At 41.9% G+C, this 11,338-nt stretch overlaps 1 protein-coding gene and 1 pseudogene across 1 annotated transcript in view; both read left to right on the top strand.

Moving 5' to 3' along the window:
- Window positions 286–11,338, top strand: part of AUNIP (aurora kinase A and ninein interacting protein) — a 39,666-nt gene continuing 28,613 nt past the window's right edge. The window contains exon 1 of the mRNA XM_013999063.2: window positions 286–711. Within this exon, the coding sequence (XP_013854517.1) occupies window positions 628–711 (84 nt within the window). The 5' untranslated portion in view covers window positions 286–627. The remainder of the gene's footprint in view (window positions 712–11,338) is intronic.
- On the top strand, window positions 724–2,276 carry LOC110261117 (annotated as a pseudogene).

The following is an 11,338-nucleotide window of genomic DNA, read 5'->3' as shown; positions in this document are numbered from 1 at the left end:
AAACGCGCATTCCTTGTGCAACGTCGGGAACACGTTCATATAGCACAGTTTCAGAATACAATTCTTTTTTTTTTTTTGGTGCTTCTTAGGGCCGGACCGAAGGCATATGGTGGTTCCCAGTCTAGGGATCAAATCGGAGCTATGGCCCCGGCCACAGCCACAGCCACCCTGGATGCGAGCCGCATCTGCGACCTACACCACAGCTCACACCACAGCTCACAGCAACGCCGGATCTTTAACCCACTGAGTGACGCCAGAGATCGGACTGCGTCCTCACGGATGCTCGTCACATTCGTTTCCGCTGAGCCAGGAAGGGAACTCCCGGAGTACAACTCTTGAATGAGAAATCCGTAAAGAACGCGCCTTGGTAACTGGAAAGGCTCACGACGAATCAGATCTGTTGAGGTGGTAGTGAAGGTATCCATCCCATTGGGCTTAGGAGAGGGGCGGAGCCTGAGCTGGGGCGGAGCTGACGCTGGGGGCGGTGCCTGCGCCGGGCGGACGCGCCGTTGCTCCACCCCCAGCGTTGGCGCGAGATCTAAACTTCGGCGGGGTCTGTTATGGTGGTTCCCTAAGGCGGCCTGAGACTCAGCGGTGAGTTGCTTCGGCTTGTTCTCTTCACCGGCCATGAGGCGGAGAGGCCCGGAGGAGGAGGAGGAGGCCTGCGGCGTGTGGCTGGACGCGGCGGCGCTGAAGAGGCGGAAAGCGCAGGTGGGGTGTCGGGGCCAGAGGGGTTGGTGGGGAGGGTTTGGGGCCCCGAAGGCATGAGAAGGGAGGAGTTTGGGGGGGACAAGAAGGTGATGGGGGTAAAGTCGGGGGCCGAGTCGGAACAACTTTGGAAGTTTAGGGGAGAGAGGGATTGGAGTCTGAAGAAGGTTGAAAAGCAGGGTTTGGGAGGAGTGAAGAGAAAATGGGGGCGGAAGGCAGGCAGGCCGTGGAGGGATGTGGAGACCCTGGGGCAGCGAAGTTTCGAGGTGAGGGGAGAAGGTGGAGGGAAAATTTGCCCGGAAGAGCGTAATGGAGCAGACTCCTTAGGAGCTCACAGCCCCTACGGGACGGTAGCTGAGGATGAAGTGTGGAGGGCTGGCTGCTTATGCAAACTTGGCTAGTTCTTGCCCTGTGGGTCCCTCCTTGCCAGGTTGCCGGCCATTTACCTGCCCAGAACTTGTAAACTGTAGGGGGTAAAAAATAGATGAGACTGGAAGGGGAGCTGGCCTGATATTTATTGAGCATCCTCTGGGTGCCAAAAATACTGTGTTAAGTATTTAATGTGTATTATATGTAGCATCTCCCTTAGCGGAATAAGGAAACGCAGGTGAGGTAATTAACCCAGGTTCACCCAACTAGGAGAATTGAAAATTACACCCAGGTTTGGCACATATGCAAGAGTCTCTGTTAGTTATTACAGAAAAGCAAAAGGATGCTATAATAGTTCATGTTTATTGAGCATTTTAAGCTGGAGATTGTGCTATTTCAGATGAATTACCTTGTTTGGTACTCATCTACACAGTAGTGATATAATGATATTCATTTTACACTTGAAAAATAGCTTCAAAACAGACCCTAAGGGCAGGATTCTTCCTCAAGTTTATTACAGTCTTGTGGGGGAAGAAAACAGATGTATACATAATAGCAATATGTAATTTATTGAGTGCTTACTATGTGTCAGGCACTTTGCTGGTATATCACATGCCTTATAAGTGGCAGATACTCAAAAAGTTTGGTGAGACAATCTCCAGGTGGTGGTGGTGGTGGAGGTGGTGGAGGGGGAGCCTGTTTTTCCCCAGAGCGGCCATAAGCAAGCAGAACCAGGTGATCTACATGGGGCTAGTCAAGTCGGCTTTCCTGGCCTGTTTCAAGGAATGGGTTGGCTGCAGGGAAGGGACCCCTGAAGAAACCAAGGAATCCTGCCTCAGCTCCCAGATGAAGATGGTGATCACAGTGACAAAGAAAATAACACTTCTAAGTGGTGGTTTTGAAAAAGCGAGCCCTGTCAGCTGAAGAAGTCAGGAAGATTAAAGCAGAAATTAAGGCTGCCAGAGCAGATGAAGAACCAGCTTCAGCTGATGGAAGAATGTTGTATTGAAAACCAGTGAAGTGTTGCTCAGATGAAAAGTATTTGGGTTTAACAGCAAGCTCAAAAAAAGACGATGAAATAAATAAGACTTAGTTAAAAAGAACTCATAAAAGCAAATCAGAAACAGTAGTCTTCTGGACTTCCTGTCGTGGCTTAGTGTTAATGAACCTGACTAGTGTCCGTGAAGATGCAGGTTTGATCCCTGGCCTTGCTCAGTGGGTTAAGGATCTAGCATTGCCATGAGCTGTGGTGTAGGTAGCAGACGTAGCCTCGGATCCAGTGTTGCTGTGGTGTAGGCCGGCAGTTGCAGCTCAATCCTAGGGATTCAGTCCTTAGCCTGGGAACTTCCATATGTCATGGATGAGGCCCTAAACAGACAAGAAAAAGACCAAAAAAAAAAAAAAAAAAAAGGAAACAGTAGCGTCCTTTCTTTTGACAGTGAAGATGAAAGTGAATAAGTGTAAAATATTTTGGACTTAGTCTTCTTTAAGAATTTAGGGGGTATTTTAGGAGTTCCCGTCGTGGCGCAGTGGTTAACGAATCTGACTAGGAACCATGAAGTTGCGGGTTCGGTCCCTGCCCTTGCTCAGTGGGTTAACGATCCGGCGTTGCCGTGAGCTGTGGTGTAGGTTGCAGACGTGGCTCGGATCCCGAGTTGCTGTGGCTCTGGCCTAGGCCGGTGGCTACAGCTCCAATTCAGCCCCTAGCCTGGGAACCTCCATATGCCGAGGGAGCGGCCCAAGAAATAGCAACAACAACAACAACAAAAAAAGACACACACACAAAAAAAAAATTTAGGGGGTATTTTAAAAATAACATTTCCTCCTATTATAAAGATAATATTGGAGAAAATTTAGACACTACAGAAAATATTCAGTAAGATAAAAACTGTCTATCCATCAGTAATACCCTTTTGGGAGTTCCTGCTGTGGCACAACAGAATCTGTGGCATCTCTGTAGCCCTAGAACGCAGGTTCGATCCCTGGCCAGCACAGTGGGTTAAGGATCTGGCATAGTCACAGCTGTGGCATAGGTTGTAACAGCAGCTATTTTTGTAAACAAAACTGTGGTTTTATTCTACATGTTCTCTGTTCTACTTTTGACATATCCCGAGCATTTTTCCAGGTCAGTAAAATTAAAAAACCTGACATTAGTAGCTACAGGGGATTTTGTAATTAAACAGATCCTGTGTTTTGTGTTTTACCTTCCTTATTAGCAGAACTCCACTTTGGATGAAGGAGAAGATCATGTGCCTAGTTGCCAGTACTTCCCCAGCTCTTGCTAAGGGAGGCCACAGCTTTGGCAAGTTAAGAAATATATACAAGTGGATCTTGAACAAGTTAGGATCTAATACAAGGGATCATGATATAAGTTAGAATCTGTTGTATCACATGGTGACTATAGTTGACGAAACAGTAAAAAAAAAAAAAAATACTAGTGGAAGTCTGTTTAATACAACTGCTAGGTTGCAGAAGGACAGATTTGGCAAGCATGAACCTTTGTTCTTCTTTCTGTATCCTGCCTGGAGCACAGACATGAAGCCAAGGAGTAGCAGAGCCATTTTGGGGGATGAAGATAGCCCTTGTTCTGCTTGGTACAATGGAAAGACTCAAGGAGCTTGGATAGAGCTGCTGCACCAGTCTTTTGGATTTCTCGATACATGAGGATAAACACCCTCTTGGTTTACAGTCTTTCTCTCAGGTTTCTGTTACCTGTGGCCTAAGTGACACAATGGTGGAAAATGTGTGCACGGAAACCTCCAAGTGTATTTCTGATGATTTCCTTAGAATGAGTTGCTGGAAGCAGAATTACTATATCTAAGTATTTCAGTATTTCTTCAGCTTTTTTTAAAAGAAGATTTTATTGAAATTTAGTTGATTTATGATATTGTATTGGTTTGAGGTGTATAGTAGAGTGGTTCTGTTATACATGTATTAAAAAAAATTCAGTGGAGTAGGTACTGTAATCTGTTTTTTTAAATCTGTTTTATAGATGAAAAATTGAGGCTTGGATTAGGAAATTTACCCAAGTGAGCAGGTAAGTTCAGGCCCAGTTCTGACTGCTGCAAAGGCCAGTGTTCTTAACCACTGCAAGACAGAATATATGTCCAGATGAGTGGTCCTAAGGGAAAGGTGATTTTGGAGGCCAGAGAGATTGTCATTACTTGGAGTTATCAAGGAAGATTTAACTGAGTGGGTAGAAAGGGATTTTGACACTGAAAGGGTATGCTGGTTTTGGATAATTTGGGCAGTAGTCCAAAGACCAGTGGTTAATCTAAACAATTAATGAAAGTCTGTCTTAGGTAGCTACAACCTGCTGAACAAAATCAATTGCGGGCCATTAAAACAGTGTCTTAAAAGTCATTTTCAACAAATGAATCACCTCAAAATTTTTTTTTTAAATTAAAAATTTTAGGGGGTAGTTAATACATTCATATAGTACATAATTTAAAATGTATAGTATATGCCGTGAAATATCTCCCTAATATTTATCACCATCCTTCCCCATCTTTCTTGGATACCCAAAAAAGAGGTGACAACTTTCTTGGGTATCCTTCCAGAGATCATCTCTGCATCTATAAGCAATTGCATAACAGTTCTTTTAAATAGTAGCATCTTACATATTGTTGTGCAACTTGCCTGTTTCACTAACTGTTTCTTAAGGATTATTTCATATGCTTCACAAAAAGCTGCTTCATTCTTTTTAAGGACTACATAGCATTCCCTTATGAAATAGCATCCATTATATGCAATAGCATCATCTTAGTCATGTGGGGCTGCCATAACAAAATACCGTAGACTGAGTGGCTTAAACAGCAGAGTGTATTTTTTTCATAGTTCCGGAGGCTGGAAGCCTGAGATCAGGGTGCCAGTATAGTTGGGTTCTGGTGAGGATTCCTGACAGATAGCTGCCTTTTTCTTGTGTCCCCACATGGTGTTTTCTGGGTGTATGTATGTGTGGAGAAAGAGGGAGATATGTGTATACTTGACTGGAAGGCAGCAAGAAAGCTAGTGTGCTGGATCTGAGAGAGGCAAATAGAAGACGAGCAGATGAGAGCTAAAAGGTATGAGAGGGCAAACATCGCCCAATACTGCCTTGTGCACATTAGAGCTTAAACATGAATTTTAGAGGATATAATTCAGCCATAGCAAGTATATATAGTCAGTCTTTATATTTACCAGTCTTTTCTTGATAAAAAGCTGTCTCTGATCTTTTCCTATTAAAAGCACTTCTGAAATCAAGAGTTTTATACAAAACACATCCTTTTGTACACTTGCAAATAAACCATTTGTAGGATGAATTTCTAGAAGTGGAATCACTGGGTTAAAGAATACATCTGGGTTTTTTGTTTGTTTTGGGTTTTTTTTGGTCACACCTGTGGCATATGGAAGTTCCTGGGCCCAGGATCAAATCCAAGCCACCTGTGTGCGTGGATTTGCTCCCTGGCCCAGGATTGCTGGGTCCTTAACCCACTCAACCTGGGTAGGGATTGAACTCAAGCAGCCAGAGACAACGCCAGATCCTTAACCTGCTACACCACGCAGGCACTCTTCTGTTTTTAAAATCAAGAACATGAAGCCTGTAACATCATTTAGTAAATAGAAAAGTCTCTTCCTTCTATCCAGTAGTTAAAATGAAGACATATTTTCTACAGCTCAGGAATTCTTGAGAGAGGTTCTCTGTCAGCCTTTATTTTTTATTAACTAAGCTTGTTGACTCAGCAAAGTTAATCTTGTTTCCTTCTCAACCTTTTGTTCTTCTCTAGTGTGTGAATTAGTATGTACAAAAATATGAGTTTTGTCATATTATAGCATTGATACAATGATGACTTTCCCCCCACATATAGGGGAAAAGGCTAGTTTATGAGTGGTAGGGAAATAAATGTATTTATCAAAAATGACCAAAATGTGCAGTGGGTATTTTTTCACTCTTGGAAGTTAGGAGTGAGCTTTTTATACCTTTAGGATATACTTTCTTTTTTCTTTTTTTTTTGCTCCACCTGCGACATGTGGAAGTTCCCAGGCCAGGGGTCAAACCTGTACCACAGCAGTGACGACAGCAGGTCCTTAACCTGCTGAGCCACAAGGGAACTCCTAGGATCTATTCTTGAATGATAGGCCATGGGTGGGAAACCTGTGTGCCACTTTAAAATGAGGAGAGAAATAGAGAGCTAGAAGGGAAAAGGGGAATATCCTACAGGGAAGAGGAGAAACAATATTTGTTTCTATGTCAATGAACAATATTTGTTTCATGGTGTTATGATGAAAACATTTATGTGTTGACCCAGTGCATAGCAAGAGTCCTCTCTCCAGGATATTCTAGGCCCTTAACCTCCTCTGATTTCTTTTTTTCTTATTTTTATTTTTTTGTCTTTTTAGGGCCACACCTGCGGCCTGTGGAGGTTCCCAGGCTAGGGGTTTAATCGGAGCTGTAGCCACTGGCCTATGCAACAGCTCACGGCAACTCCAGATCCTTAACCCACTGAGTGAGGCCAGGGATTGAACTGGCAACCTCATGGTTCCTAGTCGGATTCCTTTCTGATGCGCCATGACAGGAACTCCACCTTCCTCTGATTTTTGTAGGACTGGACCTATGACCACAGTCATTGACACCATTTCCCCTTCTTGTTATTTTTTTTTGCCCAAAGATACTCGTTAAAAAATTTGGTTCTCCTCCTAGGTCCTGTTCCTCTGATCTTAAGACTTCTAGCCTCGAGCAAGTACTAAAGATTCCCTTTTGCAGGATGTAGAATCCTACTTCTTTCAAGAGTAGCTATCAAATTGGCCCATGATTGAGTTTTTTTTGTTTTTTTCTTTTTAGGGTCACACTCGAGGCATATGGAAGTTCCCAGGCTAGGGGTCCAATTGGAGCTGCAGTTGCCAGCCTACCACAGCAACAGCAATGCCAGATCCAAGCTGCATCTGCGATCTACACTGTAGCTCACAGCAATGCCAGATCCTTAACCCACTGAGTGGAGCCAGGGATCGAACCCTCATCCTCATGGATACTAGTTGGGCTCGTTACTGCTGAGCCACAAACAGGAACTCCAGTTGTTTTGAGTTGTGATGTCAGGTGTCAATGAAAAAATTAATCATCAATTTAAGAAAGATATGGAAAATTTTATTTGAGCCAACCTGAGGATTATAATTCAGAAGACAGTCTTTCAGAAAGCTCGGAGGACTCCTCAGCCTGTTAGAGGTCAAAGCACAGTTATGTAAATTTTTGAGATGAAAGGTTATGCACAAAGTAACAAATCGACAGTTTACATAGTCCAACAGGACAAACAGTGGGTTATTCTGACCCACTGCAGATTGAGAAAGGGATGTTATCTCCTAAGCAGTTAACCTTGCAGGTGCCAGGAAGAAATTGCTTCTTTTTTTTTTTTTTTTTTAAATTTTTTTTTTCCTTTAATTATATGCTCCAATTAAATGAAGTTCAACTAAAAACCTCCCTAGCTGTCATTCTTCTTTTCTAAGAGCCACACTCGCCTCATATGGCGGTTCCTAGGCTAGGGGTCCAATCAGAGCTACAGCCACCAGCCTACGCCACAGCCACAGCAATGCCAGATCTGAGCTGCATCTGTGACCTACACCACAGCTCACCGCAAGGCCAGATCTTTTAACCCACTGAGCGAGGCCAGGGATCTAACCGGCAACCTCATGGTTCCTAGTCGGATTGGTTTCTGCTGCGCCACGATGGGAACTCCAGAAATTGCTTCTTATTGCAGAGCAGGCATTCCTGTGTCTTCCAAAGGGATCTTGTTAATATATAATGCAGATGCACCATGCACACTAAGGGAAGGGGTGGTGGCTCAGATGGGCAGACGGAGAATTTTATGTTTAAAAATTTTCTTGTCCTGCCCTAAAAATAATTTTATTTTATCGTAGGGATGGACAGGCAGTAGCTAGTGGTCAGTGTTTGAGAAGCATGCCCCTTCCCACTTGATCCTTAAACAGAACTGTCTGCTTGTGATATTGTCATTTATAAGAAATATATATTTGGTCATTCAGCTTACTAAAATGTATTTCTCATACATATTTGGTCTTTGAGCTTCATGGCTTACCGCTCCTAAAACCCTTGGAATTTCCTGTGTAATGAGTGATAATGGTGTCTTTATATTTAATGAGGTGACTTTTGGAAAACCCTTAGGTAGCCTGAGGATGGGCTGGTTGCCATGAAAACCCTTTGATTAGAGGGTTGAAACTTTCACTCCTCTCATTCTCCTACCTCTAGGGAGGGGAGAAGGGCTGGAGGTTGAGTTCAGTTGCCCATGATCAGTGATTTAATCAACCATACCATATATAATGAAGCCTCCATTAAAAACCCAAATGGACAAGATTCAGAGAGTTTCCAGGTTGGTGAACATGTGGAGGTGCGGGGAGAGTGGCATGCCTGGAGGGGGCATGGAAACTCCATACCCCTTCCTACATAACTTGCCCTGTGCATCTCTTCCTGTTCCTGAGTTATATTCTTTTGTAATAAACTGGTGATCTAGTAAGTAAAACGTTTCTGAGTTCTGTGAGCCACTCTAGCAAATTAATAGAATCCAAGGAGGGGGTTGTGGGAACCTCTGATCTATAGCCAGCTGTTCAGAAGTGTAGTTAACCTGAACTTGTGATTGGCATCCTGAGTAGGAGGGGTTGTTGGAATCTCTAATCTATAACCAGCTGGAGAGAAGCACAGGTGATAAGTAAATAGATGTATGTATATATGTCTCCTACAAATGAGATTGTATCAAACAGTTTGTTCTGCTGTTCACTTTTCACTAAATATATGATGGAGCACTTTCCATGTGAGACATAAGGGTTTTAGTATGGGTTTTTTTTAAACGGCCATTTTAATTTACACAATTTTTGGATTTTTTGTTTTACCTTTATTACCTCTCTATTAAAATATTAGGAAAAAATTTTCTAACAAATGTTTTCCTAGACATTAAAGAGGTAAAGAGATTTAGCATTTGATGTGTATTATTTGCTGTCCTTTTAAGTATATTTAAAATGTCATTATAACTTAGAAAATTTCTATTTCTTTTTCATCTATAATGCAGTTTTAGTTCCTTGCTCTTTAGATATATCGCCGAGAAGGAGAAAGACATAACTAGGAGATAGAAATACAAAGATATTAGAAATCTTGACTGAGTCATCAGTGGTTTCTCCTCCAGCCTTGGAGGAACTGAATGACACTCTGACATTCTGCAGCTTTAGTAACTTTCAGTCCATCAGCAAATCCTCTGGACTGTGCCTTCAAATGTGTTTAGAATTTCATCATCATTTCCTAATGTTTTTACTGCTGCCACCTGAGCCAGAGTGACCCTTTGCTCACTGTTTAAAACCATCTAGCAGTTTCCTATCTTCTAGTAAAAACCAAAATCCTCTTAAGGCCTGTAAGGCACCATTTGTCCATGCATGCCCTCTTAAGCCTTTTAGACCTCATCTACCCTTTTCTCGGCCTTTGCTCTAACCACACTGGCCGCCTTGCTTTCCTTCAAGCCAAGTACACCTGTGCTTGGGACTTTTATACTCTTGTGCCTGAAGTACAGAGAGATTAAAGAGCCATGTCACTCTGCTTCATTTGTTCAGATGTCAACTGCGTTTTTTCTTAACTACCATAAAATAGCTTTTCCCTTATTCTCTACTACCCATACTTCTAACTACCTTAATCTTTTTCTTTTTTCTCCATAGCATTTTTCACCATCAGACATACTATATGCTGTATGTTTACTTGCTCATTTATTGTTTTTGTTGCCCTGCTAGAATGAAAGTTCCATTAGGCAGTCCTTCAGAAATTTTCTGGCATATAATGGGTACTCAGTAAATATTTATTTAATGTGCAAATGAGTGAATGAATTAATCTATCTGATGGGCTTTGCTTTCAGAAACCTGTTAGATAGGCTTGTAGTTGCTTATTCTCTCTCTTACTCTGATGAGAGGATAAGTGGGAAGACTTTGGGCTTTATAGAGCAAAAATGGACTGAAGACCTCCAGTAAAATGGCAGTTAAAGTGTGTAATTTTAACTGTATATAAGTATCAGGGAGGGTTTTTTTGGTTAAAAAAAAAAAACTCTCCTTGATACTTACTGAAATAATTTTAAAAAAACAAAAATAGAGAAGAAAAAGTTTATTTTCACTGAAACTGAAAAGTTTCAATAGAACTACTAAAGTCCATGGTAGCAATACTATAAGGCTGGTAAAGATCTGAAAATGTAACGTAACTGAAGTGTTTATTAATATGGTCTTACCTTTTTTTTTTTTAAAGAGTCTCTTAAATTTCCTATTCAGATTCCACAAGTATTTTTATTTTATTTTATTGTCTTTTTAGGGCTGCAAGTGTGGCATATGGAAGTTCCTAGGCTAGGGGTCAAATCTGAGCCAGCCTAAGCCACAGCCACAGCAACTGCAGGATCCAAGTCATGCCTGTGACCTACACCATAGCTCACAGCAATGCTGGATTCTTAACCCACTGAGTGAGGCCGAGGATTGACACTAGTTGGTTTTGTTACTGCTGAGCCACGATGGGAACTCCTCCATAAGTATTTTAAAAACCAACTCCTTTTGTGCAGATGTATCACATCTTCCTTATCCATTCATCTGTTGATAGAATGGTGGGCTTTTCTTTTTCACAGGAAATTTTAAAACTACTAATTCACTGTCTATCCAGATAAACACTTGAAAAGATACTCAACATCAGTAGTCGTTAGGGAAATACAAATCAAAACCAAAATAAGATACCACTTCATACCCACTAGGATGGCTATAATAAAAAAGACAGATAATATCAAGTATTGGCAAGCATGTGGAGAAATTGGATCCCTCATAAATTGCTGGTGCACACATAAAATGGTGTACAGTTTGGCAGTTCCTCAGATGTTAAAAATAGTTACCATATGACCCAGCGGTTTTACTCCTAGATATATACCCAGGGGATGTCAAAACATATCCACACAGAAACTTGAACGTGAATGTTCATAGCCACATTTCTCATAGTCACTAAAGAGGAGAAACAACCCAAATGTACATTAACTGATGAATGAATAGATGAGTGGATACATAAAATATCTAAACACTTGTCAATAAAAACAGAATGAAATACCTCTTCATGCTAAAACATGGATGAACCCCCAAAACATACTCAGTGAAAGAAGGCAACACAAAGACCAATATTGTGTCATCTAGGAAAGGTCCAGAATTGGTAAATCTATAAAGGACAGAAAGTAAATCAGTGGTTTCTCAGGGCTGAGCTGGGGTCAGGTGGGAATGGGGA

This window comes from Sus scrofa, chromosome 6 (genome assembly GCF_000003025.6).
Source record: "Sus scrofa isolate TJ Tabasco breed Duroc chromosome 6, Sscrofa11.1, whole genome shotgun sequence".
NCBI classification, from domain to species: domain Eukaryota; kingdom Metazoa; phylum Chordata; class Mammalia; order Artiodactyla; family Suidae; genus Sus; species Sus scrofa.
This window is presented reverse-complemented; position numbering and strand designations above follow the sequence as displayed.